We start from the raw sequence: 16,561 nt of genomic DNA, 5'->3' as shown, positions 1-16,561 counted from the left end.
AAAAAATATATGATTCTTGGGGAAAAGGTGTATATGTATGGAAAGCTCATAAACCCAACGTTCATATGACACCAAAAGGTCCGAAAATAATTCATGCTTGGGTGAGCACTGCTCACTTTTGTACAGGGTATGGAAATTAGGTTGCGCAGGAATTAGCCTTCCAATTTGTGAGAGGTAAATCCTTTGGAGCTTACAAAATTGAGGGTGATATGATACATTCATGATTTGCTGAGTGCATTTCATGGTCTATTAAACCAAACTTTTATGCATGAGTGAACAGGAATTGCATTTTTTATTGTAGCATTGTAAATTTCCCTGGTAGACTCAGTGGTGTGTTCATGGGAGTCAGGATGGAGTGATGGTACATGTTGTAATTTCCGTGTTACAAACTGTTATTTCTTTTTTTACATCTGTGACTGTGAATAAAAACCTTCACCAAGATTGTGCATCGAAAGAGGTGGTGGACATATGGGCCATTGTTTCCAATTTCAGATATTTTCTCCCCTTTTTTCTCTTACAAGATGGACGAAACAGTTGTAAAATTGACAACTGACATGTTTATTTTACAAACTTGTGAATTTGTGTTTAACTGTACCGTATTTCTTGTGCGAAACTCAAGTGCTAAAATGACTGGTTGGTTGGTTGATAGATTGAGTGATTGACTGACTTATTGATTAATTGTGATGGATTTATTGAATGATTCAATTGATTTCAATACTGAATGGTGATTGAATGCTTGATTGATTAATTGATTGACCGATTGACTGATACATTGTTGATTAAGTGATTGATAGCTGAATGTTGATTGTCTAATGAATTGTCAAGATATGCACAAGCATACCCGGGCAGAGAGAGAGAGAGAGAGAGGGAGAAAGAGAGAAGGGGGAGGGCATAAATGTCCTCTTGACCCTTATCCAATCTACCCAACAAAGTCCTACCCTACATTTCACCTCCCCTGTACCATGTACCATCACCCCGTCCTGACTCCCATGAACACACCACTGAGTCTACCATGGAAAGTTACATTGCTATACGGTAATAACAAATGCAATTCCTGTTCACTCATGCATACAATTTTAATCCCATGAACCACAAATTTCACTTAGTAAACCCAAACTCATCACAATTGATCATAAATTGGTCATATTATTCTCAATTTCATAAGCTCCAAAGGATTTACCTCTCACAAATTGGAAGGCTAATTCCTGCGCGAACTAATTTTCATACCCTCTATAAAAGTGAGCAGTGCTCACCCAAGCATGAATTATTTTCGAACTTTTTGGTGTCATATGAAAGTTGGGTTTATGAGCTTTCCATACAAATACAACTTTCCCCCAAAGAATATTATATTTTTTATACGGCAGCCATTTCAAAAGTGTATAACTTTTTTTTGGACGCACTGTATATAATCATTTAGCGTACTTGTATATAACAACGGCATTAATTAGCGATTTATGTGTAAAGACCGTTTCACATGAAACGTCAATTTGTCAGACGCAAGGCAGCGTCAGTGATAAGCGTAATGTTTGACGCACCGTGTGAGAGGGATGTTTGGCAGTTGTGTCATGACGTCAGCAGTCCGGGACTCGCTCACAGGACGCTCCGAGCGGTGAGGGGACGCTAAGTGACTGGTAGGTGGCTGCTACAAACCCGGTGCACACGTTCGATACCCGGTATGGAAACGGCCAAAATTTTCAACAAAAGTCAATCAGGGCGGTGAAGACGGTAGAAGCACGTTCAACACCCGGTATGCGCCCGGTGAGAACGGTCAGAAGATGGCAACGAAACGGTGAAAAGATTAATTTTATGATTTTTTTTTTTTTGCGGCAGGGGACAAGTTCGCTCAAAACCTAACGTTCTGGACTCTGTTGTTTTTTAATAGCCCGGCAGGTGGACGGTAGGCCTACACGGCAGAGTGTGAGAGCTCCATAACGTATTCATACCGTCCTCATACCGTTCAACACCATCCTCTTGTCGCTTACTTGCGGCCGGTGCCAGCCGGCCAAAGTTTTGAACATGCCCAAAACTTTCGCCGGGTCCCACCGGGTGTAAATAAGCGCCAACGCCCTATTAACGTGTTGCCCGCTTTAATAACAAACCACCGTGTGCCCTCGCCGTTCTCCACCGTCCGCAGACATTTCCGCGCACGGTGGCACACGGTAGGCCTACACGGCAGAGTGTGAGAGTCACTTTACATCGATGGGTACATCCCATTAATCTTGCCTATTTCTTCCGGATCTTCGACTCTAAAGATGCTATTTAAGTTAATCGTTTATCATTAGTAAGTTAACGTGCACTTATTCGCATGCACAGAGAGAGAGAGAGAGAGAGAGAGAGAGAGGGAGAGAGAGAGAGAGAGAGAGAGATAGAGAGAGAGAGAGAGAGAGAGAGTGGAGAGAGAGGAACCCAAAGGAGAGAGAGAGAGAGAAGACAGATAGAGGAGGGAAAGGGAGAGAGAAAAAGAGAGGAGAGAGAAAGAGAGAGAGGAGAGAGAGAGAGAGGGGGAGAGAGAGCGCGAGTATACTGCGTTAATGCCACTCATCGAAGACAATAGAACAACACACAACTAAAATAAGATAATTTAATTTATAATACAAATGTAAAAGCGACTCGCCGCATACAATTTACTTTAATACTCTTTCCCTCTGCTTGCATATATCTTAGGTTAAATTTACTCTATATATTTGAATGAACCCTTTTTCCAGTAGAGGGATTATTGATTCGGAGGATGCTATCGATTATTCTGCTTTTTATGCAAACGTGAACTAAAAAGGTTGGAAATAATTTAGCCGTGTTTTCCGCTCCAGCGTAGGAACGTTTTTATCTCGACTTGAACTTCTTCAAGCAATCACAGTTGTGCCTAAGAAAGAGAGTGAATAAGAGTAAGCACACAATGCCATGCCTATCCTGGTTAAATATCTCTCCCCTTAACGACCTTTTAAAAAGAAAGAATCATGAAATACACACACAAACACACCCACTCACACACACACAACAACAACAAAAAACCTAGTCTAAAGGCGAGAATTCTAATTCGCAATAGCAGTTTTCCACTTCCGTGCAAGATTTTAAATATATTTTTACTAGAACCTGGGTTCCCTGTCGATGTTGTTGTTGTTGTTGTTGTTGTTCTCTTTCTTCTTCCTGTCCTTCTTGTTCTTCTTCTTCTTGAAATACTCCGAATAAAAACCGTCTGCGAACCTTTAGCCAGGTTCCTTGAATGGTTTTTAAGTCTGACACAGGAAAAGAATACGTCACGCCCCGTTACTGCTTTGATACATGTGGAAGTTATTTATCAAAATCAAATTATAATTCAACTACAACGGAATACAAGACATTTTATTTTGTTAACGTGAAGGTCTACGAGTAAGTATCGAAAAATACTTTGTAGTTAGCAATTATATTATTTTGACTTTAGAATATTTTTTGTTCAATTCAATCACTGCATCCTAAACCTTAGCGATAGGTGCAAGGGCGGCGACGCGTTTTACAAAATAAGGGGAGGCACTAACAAAAAAGGGCACGTATTGGAAAAATAATGTAATACTTTTAATCATTGGTATATACCCTACATTGTGATAAATACACAATCTGGGAAGATTTTAATAGTATATTATTTTTCTCTTTACAGGGCCCAAGATACTGATAAAAATCATACTTAGCAATTGTCTAAGTTAAAGGGTCACGTCATTGATTGAATAGGATCACTCGACAAATACTACAAGAGAGAGTTATAAGAATGAATAAGGGGCACTTACTACAAAGGAAAAGGGGCCCTTGTCAGAAAAGGGGCGCCTCCCAGATTTGAAAAGGGCCAATTATCAGCTAGGGTAAAGGGGGTACTTATAAGAGGTGGTTAGGAGCACTTCTTGTACCTGAAGAGGGGGAACTCGCCTGGGATGAATTGGGGTTCTTACGAAAATGAAGAAGGCCAAATTGTTACGAAGAGAATTGGGCACTTGTCGAAGGAAACGGCGCTCCTATCAGATTTTAATATGGGCCATTTTCGGAGGTGTGAAAAGGGGTACCTGCTGGGTACAACAGGGTTGAAGTTTAAAGTTGTCCATGTTTGGTGTGACTGCGGAGCTGTTGTTACAGGAGCAAGGTTCGTACCGACATGTGGAAGTTGTTTGTCTCTCGGTGTTGTTTAACAATAACTAATTATCAGAGCGACCTCACAAAGGCGCCACAGGTTGCCCTTTTAAACGGAGAAAGGTAATTATCTTATTTTAAAAGTTAATTGCGTTACAACTATTATTATTACAAGTTAAAAAGGCCGGCATTTTGTCCTTGAAACAGTTTCCATTCACGATGACCTAGTATCAGCGGTCAAATAATTAATTCCACTTTTTCTTCCCGATACTCACAGGACTTTAATCAACCCCTGACACGATTCCAGTTTCTAAACAAGCATCAGTGGATGTTCCACTTATTATTTCAATATTCAATATTTCTCATTGAGCATCAGTATTGAGTATCATTTTGAATTTCTGGTGTAAGTATCTGAATGAAAAATACAGCGTTTTGATGAGTACGCTTAATTCCAACATTCGACTACCATGTCTAATTCTATTTATCTGAGTATCTTCTTTCGGTTCGGAGGTTGGCTGCAACATCTCTCACTTTCACTCTATCTTCTGCCATTCTGGTGCACTCTTGCAGTTTTAGTCTACTCCAGTTCTTGACATTCTCTTCTCAGTTGATTCTGGGTCTCCCTCTAGGTCTACTTCTACATGCTAGATGATCAACCCTTTCTGATCGATTCCACAACGTTTCTTTTACAATGCAATCGCATGACCATAAATGGTCTTTACCTTTAAGAGGCTTTGGGGCCTTTTAACATGACCAAAGTATTTGATTTTTCTCTCCTTAATACTAGTGCAATTTTTTTACGCCCTGCCATGTGCACTATCTCTTTGTTGGTTATCATTCGTTTCCAGGATATTTTCATCATTCGTCTGTAGATCCACATTTCAAAAGATGTTATTCTATTTTCCATGGCCTTGTTTATTGTCCATGTTTCGGCTCCATACAATAGGACAGACCATACATAGCAGTTTACTAGTCTCAACCTAAGCGCAAATGCCACCTTTCTATTTGTTAATACTCCTTTCATTGCCAGAAATGTATTCCGAACAATTTCTATTCTTCTTTTTATTTCTGCTTCGCATCTGGCATCATCTGTGATACTTTGTTCAAAGTAGATGTAATTACTGACCTGTTCAATGATATGTCCATCGAGTTTCAACCATATTGTAGGCTTATTCTCTGTTTTACTAACAATCATTGACTTAGTTTTCTTGACATTCATGCTTAGACCACACTCTTCATTGACAATATCCAATACATGTTGTATATCTGCTTCATTCTCTGCGCAAAGTATAGTGTCATCAGCATAACGTAAATTATTAATATTTACACTCCCAATACTAACACCTTTCATATCTGAAATTTCCCTGAATACCAACTCTGTGCACAAGTTGAACAGAGATGGGGACATTACGCATCCCTGACGTACTCCTCTTTTGATTTTTGTGTAACCTGTGATGTCATTGTTAATTTTTATGGCAGCTGTCTGCTCCCAGTAAAGTTTAGATATGAGACGTATGTTCTTACCATCGACATTAATTTTTTGTAAGCCTTCAATTAATTTATCGTGGTAAATTTTGTCGAATGCTTTAGAGTAGTCAAACTTTGTGTATTACTTGTTGCAAGTACAATTCTTTTCTTCGAAAGCAGGGGGTACAAAATATTTTTATTCTACTGTATTCTAAATTAATAGAAATTATACCAAAAAAAAGGTTATTGTGGTGGATTTACACCCATTTATGAATATTGTATTCTCTTTTTCTTTTTAAAATTTGTTTCCATTATTGATACCTAATGTAAATGGATGAGAAAGGTTTGCAACCTTCCTAGTTTTATTCCCTTGGGTTAACCTTGACATTGTTACTAAATAATCAAATAGTTTCTGGACGAAATCCCCAACCCCAACAATTACCTAAGGATGATTAGCACACCGGGAATGCTAGTTTACATCCTGCCGAACAAACCAATCTCCACTTTGCTTGTTTCCATGGTGATACTTACATCACTTACCATGGTAACACACGCTGTGTTCCTAATGCCGTTATCATGAGATATCGCTCATTGGTATAATGCGATCGGTAGGTAGCTAGCTACGCTCCTCATCCACTATCGACTATATCAGTTGCTTTCAGGCCCAAAGATCGAACACTTTTCGCAGATCATCGATGTCGATTTGTTTCGAGTGAAAAGAGATAAACAGACTTTCAGCTATGGTAAGTCGAAATATCTTTTAAACTAAATTGAAACGTTCAGTTGAACAGACAAGATTATGCAAAAGAAATATCATCGTTACAGAAATTGCATTCTAGGAAGAAATCAATAAGATTTCATCCACATAAATATTTATATTAGCAGTATCTGTGCATTTTTCTTGTAATTTAAAATCACAAAACGTGATCAAGCAGTTTCCTCCTTGGTTTCTTGTAAATAACAAATAAAACCCATCAAACGAAAATAGTTTACAGTTCCCTTATTTCCAATACCCTTATGTTTTATTGAACGAAGGAATCAAAATATTGAATTGAATTACATTGATTTATTGTCCATAAAAATGGAAATTTGTTGCTCTCTGGAACATGTGTATTACAAACAAAGTACTCAATTAAACAAATTATAAAACACAATAACAGCATAACATTAATGGCATTACGATACGGGCGACGTCCCACATCCAGGGACCTCGCAATTCAAACGTAAATAGGGAACATGGAAATAGTCTGTATCAGATAAGCATGGTAAAGTACAATAGGGACTTTTAGATTGAGTGGACGAGAATGGCGTGAACGTTTACTGATCATGTGTGTCCATGGCAAGCCGTTTCAACATTACTCTTTTTTCTTAATATCAACAATTTAATTCTTTATATCAAGAAATTATTTCCTGTTGTAAAGCAATGGTAATCCTTGATATCAAGAAAAATGAATAAGTGTTTTAAAGAAAGCTTGTCATATACAAACATGATCAGTGGACGTTCACGCCGTTCTCGTCAACTCAATCTAAAAGTCCTATAATGTGATTGCTTGCCTAGGAAATAGAGGAAGGCAATAGAAAAGTACAATATAAGTCCAAGATCACTTGATACGTAGGCAAACTTATCAAAAATATTTCCCCCGAAAAGATTTTTTTTTTTTTTTGTAACAGCAAATTTTGTTTTACTTAATTACCGTAGCAATTTGGGCAAGGATCATGTATTGCTTCCGACAACATATAATCCTATCTTCTCCTGACAGCTGTATGCTCTTAAGGAGTTATATATCACCTTCGTTTCTTACAGACGAAGAAATGACAATATAACAAATGTTTTTCTTTACATCATTCTGCTTAAAAATATTTCAAAAAAGACAACGAGGAATTGGACAAACTACCTATCTCCCAGGGATGATAGTGTTTGCTTCTTTTTGTTTCTTTGTTAATTTTGAATTTTGGCCCTTTTTTTTAGTTTGCTGTTTTCAAGAAACAACTTTTTCTTTAATCCTGGAAATCCCGCTTGTTGCTTGGTAGTGGACAGACAAGGAAAGAACACTTTTTTTTTAAAATTTCAATGTCAATTGTCTCAGCAAAAATATTCCCCCCCCCCCCCCCCCGAAACAAAAATCCGTCTTCTTTTTTTTAACAGCAAATTTTGTATTACTTGCCGTAGCAATTTGGGCAAGGATCATGTATTGCTTCCGACAACATATAATCCTATCTTCTCCTGACAGCTGTATGCTCTTAAGGAGTTATATATCATCTCCGTTTCTTACAGAGGAAGAGGTTTCAATATTGACAATGGATTTTACATCATTTTGCTTTAAAAAAACGGAAGACAACGATGTATTGAACAGGCGTATACCTATCTACCATGGCTGTTTGTTTATTCATATTTTATCTTTTGTGTGTTTGTTTGTTAACCCTTTGGTTACGGGAACCTAATGGTCCTTGTGTTAAGCCTATGGGAATTATAACATTCAGTAGTCAACGGGTTAATTTTGTTCTTGATTTGGGCTTTTCTTTTAGTTTGCTGTATTTCAAGATAGGGCTAGGGATGGGATAAAGCAAATTGGAATATGCGAACTAATGAACACTAACAATTTTGCATAAATCAACAACGACAAAGATTGAATACAATAAAAGTGGAGAACGGTCATCTGTTCTGAAGAAATTTGTTATATTCATTTTATATTATTAAAAATTAGTTTTACTCATTAACTTTGTATTTATTTGTCCTTTTAAAGGCACGCTGTCCTACTTGTGGCTACTTGCTCCCTCTATATAGAAAACTTCCCAAATCGGTGCCTGTTGGTCCCCCATGATCCCTTTTTTCTTATGTTAAATGAGAGCTGAGTTAATGAGATGGCCCCTGTCACAGTGACCTCGCTGGCTCGCTGGGTGGTCTAATCCCTTCTGGCTGAAGTAGTTAAGCCTCCCTTTAAGTCATTTTATTCATGTACTTATTTTTCTCTCTGTTTGTAACGCGATTAAAACGAAGCTTTACGTGAGAGAGAAAGAAGCAAGACAAATATCGGATGCTGAAAACTACATTACGTATATTTATTACATTCTGAACTAACACGATCATCGCAAATACCATCAAAAATCAACGTGAAGCCAATTACAGTACCATAATGTATGTCCAGGAAAAATTGTCTTCGGATTTCGTTTCGTCTTGTTTGTATAACAATTTGAAATAGAAGACCGTAAGGCTGCTGAAATTGCATCACGATGATTTTGTAAAGTCCTTGCATTCGTGTTAATAACAAGTTATTATGCTTAGCTTGTAGATGTCCGTTGAAGAATGTATCATGATTTATTTTTTGGTTAAAGTGTAAATCAGCACGGAGGTTAACATCATTTAAATGTTTTACTATTGGCACATCCAACTTTCTGATATGTTAACCCTTCTCGCTTCCATTATAATGGATCAGCGATGTAAAAAAAAAAAAGGGGGGGGGGGAGGTAAGTACAACTTGTCATAGGTCTACATCATGAGGGGCTGCAATTTCAAATCCCCCCCCCCCCCCTCCACTCGTTCGGCCGTCTTAAGTTGGGGGTTATACTGGTGATGTACTTCTTTCTTAGATATGAAATGTTATCTAAATCTTATTTTGAAAAGCAAACACTAATATAAAATATTGTTTTATATCTTTACAGTATGGGAGTGTGAACGTAAGCATCAAAGATCTCGTTACGGAGAAATGGGGCAACGAAACATGGGAGAAAATAAGGTAAGTGCCCGAAGTGCCCCGTCGTTTTTCTAATTTTTCTGCTTTTAATAAACCCAAGTTGTCAAGGTAGACTTCTCCTGCAAATCAAAAAATCAATATATACTGATCGATGAGCTAGGCTATAGGTATAAGTGTGATGATTTTGATGCCCTAGGGAAGAAGCTGGACAATCATTGAAATGAAGGTACAGAGTATGTTGCATAGGATAAAAGCAGACTACTGTTTTAAGGAAACGAGTCTCAGCTTATATCTAACTTTATAGTAATGACGCAAAACGAAATTCACTGTCATGATATCTTTAAGCCAGACTTTAACGCATAGACTGATAAATACAATGAAATTCTGTCGAACGAGCTGGCTGCGAAGAATTGTTTAATATGTGAGTAAAGAACAACAAAATTGAAGAAGCGAATTCTAACGTTCTGACTCGTTTTAAGGAAACGAGTCTCAGCTTATATCTAACTTTATAGTAATGACGCAAAACGAAATTCACTGTCATGATATCTTTAAGCCAGACTTTAACGCATAGACTGATAAATACAATGAAATTCTGTCGAACGAGCTGGCTGCGAAGAATAATTGTTTAATATGTGAGTAAAGAACAACAAAATCGAAGAAGCGAATTCTAACGTTCTGACTCCGTCTCAAGCTAATAAAATGCCTACAGTAAAATATTATGTCAAGCAAGTATTCCTTAAGTTTCCGTTTGATTACACTTTTTTGATCCGACCCGTCGATATATTTGCAGGATGTACAAAATTCAGAATGACTTTAATGGTTTAGTTGATTTCTATCGGAAGCTTCTTCATCATGAAAAACAAAGATTTAATTTAACAGACGAAAACATGTTGCTTGAACTCATAATGTGGTCTACTTCTATTTAATACACTGAGAAATACATTTGGCGTGTGTCCATCCGAACTCTGAGTTTATCTAATCTCTGAGTTTATATCCCAATTTCTTGATATTACTAGGATAAAAGCCGGTGTGGATGATCGGTTTGTCAAGTTCGATATGTACCCGGACTCCATCACATACCAGATAGTTGGAGCCGCTTCAGAGGTCCTGGGTAAGTTCAAAAGTAGAGAGTTTTCGCAAACTCAATTTAGACGGAGAATCTGCGGTTCGTGTGCAAAATCGCGAGGCTACTATATTAACAGCGGGGTGACCGCTGAGGTACTAAAATCCAGAACGGGTGTTCTCAATGACGCCTCGATCCAAACTATTTCATTCACCTGATAAAAATAATAGTATTTAAATAGACAGAATCCAATCTGCATACATTAGTTCTTGCCACACTTAATACAGTTTGCATTCTGACTATTGCGAATATTTATTTATTTTATTTATTTATTTATTTATTAAAACATCTTTATACAGGATAATATGTTCAGGTATACTGTTTTTCAACATGGTCCTGTTAACATTAAAAAGCAAATCACATGTGAAATATTTAACAACGTTTCAAATAATTTAACTGCATATGTTGACATAAAGTTAAAACAACAAAGTAAAATCTCAGAAATGTAAGCATCATTAGAAATAACATGCTATTGTATTATACATTTTAATAAAATACATTAAAAAAAAATATATATATATACAAAAAGGTACAATAGATATAAATATTTACAAAAATTAAATTAAAAATAAAACTTCTTATAAATCAATTTAAAAGTTTCAATTGTTTGGGCATTTTGTATAATACTAGACAGGTGAATGAAATAATTTCTATTGAGGAACTTCACAAAGACTTATGTATTAAAATTGATTACATTACGAAAATAGCCTATTCCCTGCCAGGCAATACAGTACAGACGGGACTACACGACTAGCACAACTTGTCTAGACCAAGCCACAAAACGGCTATTTATAAAATTTCAACAATTTATCATCAAGTTTTAAAACAATTCATGTTATATCCATATTCATGTTGATATATAATTCAGAAGCAATAATCGGAAGAAAAACAACTCACCTAAGAGCCGTTCGCATCAGGGGCGAATTTAGGGGGAACGGAGGGGGCCTTGGGCTGGCCAAAAAGAAGAAAACAAAAGGAAAACTTTTGTTGGGGTGCTTTCTCCCCCCCCCCCCCCCAAAAAAAAAAATAAAAAAAAAATAAAATAATAATAATAATATAATAATAATAATATAATAATAATAATAATAATACAAAAAAATAAATAAATAAATAAAATAAAAAATAAATAAATAAATAAACGAATAAATATTTGTCGGCACTTTTTTCAAATGAAAAAAAAATGTAGTGCTCACTGACCCCGATACCCCCCCCCCCCCCCCCCCCCCCCCCCCCCCCCAAACTGAGCGAAATATCGGTCGGCGCGATTTTTCAAATTTTATCAAACAAAGATGATTATGTCATTTAAATTGTATGTTCTTTCAAATTTAACACTCACTTTTTCATTATCTCACAAAATATTTTGTGTAGCGCCCTCTGCAACAGGACTCAACTATCCCTTTACATATAAATTACAACAGGAGATTACTATATCTATAACTATTGTGTGATATGACCTGCTATTCACACAAAATTATTGTCATGATCAGGTAAAAGCAGAGGTATAAGCACTCTGTCCTTCCACCCTCCCCCCCCCCCCCCCCCCCCAAGCCGGAGTGAGTAATTAGCGCGAAGAGGATCACGAAGTCACCTCTACGTCTAGTAATCAACAAGGGATACGCCTACCCAGTAAATCACCTTCGCTTTAACAAGTCAATTAGCACGTAATGAGAGGTGGACATTCATCAGGGATGGGAGCAGGATTCCATCACTGAAATTAAGCCAATTAAAAAGCTCGAGAACGGAACTTTGTTATTAATTCATCATTATGATATAGATAATTGACTATCGGGAGGATGAAACAAACTGTTTGATATATTGATAATTATGTGATTTACTTCCAGTAGATCAATTATATTCAACGCTATCAATTCCAAATATATCAGATTAGTAATTTAGGTAATTTGGGAAAAATTCACAAATAGTATGTTGCACTGATTGCAATCGTCATATCTCGTATGTTTGCAAGAAGAAGAAGAAGAAGAAGAAGAAGAAGAAGACGCAAAAGAAGACGAAGAAGAAGTAGGAGAAGAAGAAGAAGAACAAAGAGAAGAAGAAGAAAAAGAAAAAGAAACAGAAGACGAAAAAGAAGAAGAAGGAGAAAAAGAAGAAAAAGAGCAAAAAGAAAGAGGAGTAGAACAAAGAAGAAGAAGAAGAAGAAGAAGAAGAAGAAGAAGAAGAAGAAGAAGAAGAAGAAGAAGAAAAGAAAACTCTCAATGCGTCTTTTTAATGACAGTATCACTTTGAAGTATACTTGCTACGGCTTATCTTAAGATTTTGCCATAATGGCGCTGTCGACAGAAGCTTTTAAATTCACAATATAACCCTTCATAGAGATATTATCTTGAGGAGATGTATTCCACAAATACACAAGATATAATAATAATATCCATCACAATTGTGGCCTAGCGATGTGAAATTTGTGCATTAATGCAAGATATGAAAAGCCAAGCCGATTTCTGAAGATCTCATTTATTATTCCTGAATAGAAAATAAAGGTCAGGAATGAAAAGGAATATGATGGTTGTAGCCCATTTCCTCATAGAAAACAAGATAATGAAACAGCATGATAATTGCTATATGAACGTACATGTTAACAAGAGAAGATACCATATTTCGTTTTAAAGAAAGAATGATGTGGAGCGCCAGGAGTGTCAAGTTTGACAGACATACCCGCTACACAAGAATCCACTTTTATTACTATTAAAGGAGACATGGTGCACTCAGCTGCATAAAAGCATTGATAAAGCAACAAATTTTCTCAGAAAAACTGAGATGCTGGGTTTTTGTATTTGATATAATGGAAAGGAGATAAGGGCGTCGATATCATGATAATGCAGATATATTTATAATTTGTGTGGTATGTATAGAACATTTGTTATTGAGTGGTAGTAAATTCCATTTGTATTTGTATACAAAAAAGAGAGAACCACCTTGAAACCAAGTGAGTCAAAGATGTGTAACTTTATGATTGTTCATTTGTTATCGTGACCTTATCTAATAAAGTAGCTGTGGAGGGCTAAATATTATTTCCAAAAATCATCTCATAGTAAATAACAAGAAAAACAACATGGCTACAAACAAAATCAAGTATCTAACATGAATAGGATATTGTGAGCTACTTCGAATCTATAAACCAAGCTGTAAGATATTTTCGCGAAAGAGAGTTATCTCTTATAAGACAATACTCCGAAGCAATATAATATGTTTCCTACGTCAGATCTTGTTTTACTCGACGATTTTTCTTTTATCGCTTACGTATGTTAAGTTTTCTTCAGTAAAAGAGAAACCGAGTAACAATTACGATATAACTTTATTTTACAACCCGATGCTTGATAAGAACTATGCTATAATCAGATCTGGCTTTTGAATATTGTGAGGGTCATTTAAAACAATGTCTCGGGATGGTGACAGTGAAAGTAGAAGGTCAAGTCAAGGACAATCCTTAACAGTAGAGAGTTTGATTAAATTAACCTGCAAATAGCAACAGGGGTTCTTTTCTTTGTTCCGCCTGTTTTAAATTTCCCCTTGAATTTGTTTAATTATTGTTATAAGATCAATCATGGTTGGTTTTGTTTTGTCTGTCATACCAGGGACTTGCTATTTGACGAACACCTATTATATAAAGAAATAAAAAGACGCTTGCTTGTTAAAAGCAATCATATCTCATGAACGCGTATGTAAAGTCCAAGTCAACGTTGTTAGGTTCACCGACTAGCAAAAATACAAATAAAGAATATCATTAATTATTATAGATAATGATAACAATAACAATGACAGTATATGACAACAACAGCAATAAGAATAGTAATACTGATACTACTACACCTACTACTACTTATACTACTACTGCTACTACTACTACTACAACAAACTTATAATGATGATAAAAACAACTATTATGATAATGATAACAATAATACTAACAGTAATAATGAGTATATTAATAATAATAATGATAATGATTTCAACTACTACTAACAATAATGATAAAAACAATAATAACGATGATAAATAAACTAAAGGCATTGCTTCATTGTCAATGACACTTACATCTTTCATTCTCTCTTCTTCAAAATGTGCATTCTGAGGAGAGAAGGTCATAGTTAATGCATACATGTATAAAAGCATATGATCAAAACATTCCCAAGAGAACACTCGTAACGCTATTCACCTGCCACATACTAATCCCGAAGTACTTGTCATAACAAGGTCATGTATATAGTAAGGATAAAGATCTTAGTTTCCTTGTGTACGTTTTCATGGTCCCCTCGCTAGAGTGACAAGCTCCTCTAGTTGAAAATGGACATGAAGGTTGCCCTTGAACTAGGTATATCGTAATGTCTAAAGTAAGAGAGTCCCGTCAATCAAAAAGATTTAGTTTGCAGTCCAATTCACTTCAAGATTTGAATCCATATACGATTCAGACTCTCTGCTAGAAAGAAGTGGATTCAGACGAACCTCAATTTACGTGGTATCAATGTACTCGATATCTTGATTATTGCTAGTAAATTCATGGACTGAACGATCGTGCCCTATTAATTTAAAGCAAGGGGACATAATCCCGCGCAGGAGCAAAGCAAAGCAACGCAAATCAACGCAAAACAACGCAAAACAACGCAAAACAACGCAGGGCAACGCAAAGCAAAGCTAAGCAAGGCAAGACAAAGCAAAGCAAAGCAAAGCAACGCAAAGCAACGCAAAGCAACGCAAAGCAACGCAAAGCAACGCAAAGCAAAGCAAAACATTAGGAACCGAGTTTGTGCGAGCTTTTGTCAGGGTGCAACGCATTTGAGGTTTAGGTAAGTAGAAATGAGCAAGTTCTTTAGAATGCGTCAACAAAATATATGCACGTTTTTTAAAAATAACAATGACCATTTTCTTGCCATTCGCAGCAATATAATAATGCGATTTTTTAATGAACTTGAACCCACGAGCAACGTCCATTTTTATTAAAAGGTTAAGTCTTTTAAGCGATACATAAATTATTGATGACTGCCCAAGAGTTACGAGACCTCCTTGAAGTGACGTCATTTTGTTTTAGACTCTCATTTCGTGTTTAAAGGTACTATGTCCCATTTGCAGGCCAACAAAATTAAAAGGTTAAATTCCTACAGCATTTGAAAGATAATACTAATTTAGAACTTTCTCTAAAAAAGGTGGGGCTCGTAAATGTCTTCAAGTGGGAAAATAACGACTATTAGTTTTCAAATCGACTTAGGAGCTATAGAGCCAATAAGTAATAGTCTTGATTTTCAGACCATTGTACTGAATGGTCATACGTTTTATGCTGCGCAAAGATTCAATTAGTTTAATTTTGGCCATCACAAGAAGTGGGTTATTGATGTAGACAAATGCTCATGTACCCTTTACAGCTCATTTTATGTATGTTATTATCAAAGAAGAAAAAAAGCCAGTCAGTCACTCAATAGTGTCAGTGACAGTGAAGTCTAGCAAGTAAACAGGTTTCCTTGCAATAATTTGAATATTGGGACACTACTAACATTTAAATTTCACAGATAGGACATACTTGACATATTCATAATTCCTGCAAAGTTCTACAGAATTTGAGGTTGGCTGCAAAAGGGACAAAGTACCTTTAAGTTTGTTGCTGTGTATTATTCATTCTGAGATGCAGTGAACCGCTTGATTGGCCCACTAGAGCTCTCGGTGAGAGTCTGCTGTATCAGTTCATTGTGGTGCAATATTTTTGGTCATGCTATTGTGCACGTTTTGCAACTTATATAATATATGGCGACATTTTTATGAAAAATATTATTAAAAACTAGTCATAAATCTATGCAATGTCTCGGCTTAATTCGCAATTTCGCAGGCTACTAAAAGGTAGCTACTAAAAGGGTTTCTCATTGGAATACCCTACAAAGCATTGTTATACCATGCTCAAAATGATGTCACTTGCAATTGCATTAGGCTGCGACCTTGAGTCTTGATGTAATATTAATTATTTTGCAAGGTGAAATCTTGATGATAGACATGCTCGAGTCAGTCATGTGCTGTAACATGTTGTAATTTTGAGTGATATACGAAGGTAGATAAGCTGGAAATAAGGGTTCCATAATCACAATGAGCCATTTGTAATCGGACATGCAGAGCTCACATAAGTTTTATCAGAATTCGTTTTAATTTTCCACGGGAATCAATACATCGTTAGAGATGAGGAATTGCCACT

At 36.3% G+C, this 16,561-nt stretch overlaps 1 protein-coding gene across 1 annotated transcript in view; it reads left to right on the top strand.

Annotated features, from left to right (window-relative positions):
- LOC115921429 (guanylate cyclase soluble subunit beta-2-like) overlaps positions 1–16,561 on the top strand; it is a 30,546-nt gene that overhangs the window by 2,630 nt on the left and 11,355 nt on the right. Inside the window, exons 2-3 of the mRNA XM_030978911.1 lie at positions 9,220–9,293; positions 10,268–10,362. Coding sequence (XP_030834771.1) covers positions 9,220–9,293; positions 10,268–10,362 — 169 coding nt within the window. The remainder of the gene's footprint in view (positions 1–9,219; positions 9,294–10,267; positions 10,363–16,561) is intronic.

Source organism: Strongylocentrotus purpuratus, unplaced genomic scaffold, assembly GCF_000002235.5.
Source record: "Strongylocentrotus purpuratus isolate Spur 01 unplaced genomic scaffold, Spur_5.0 spur5_scaffold_1, whole genome shotgun sequence".
Lineage (NCBI taxonomy): Eukaryota > Metazoa > Echinodermata > Echinoidea > Camarodonta > Strongylocentrotidae > Strongylocentrotus > Strongylocentrotus purpuratus.
This window is presented reverse-complemented; position numbering and strand designations above follow the sequence as displayed.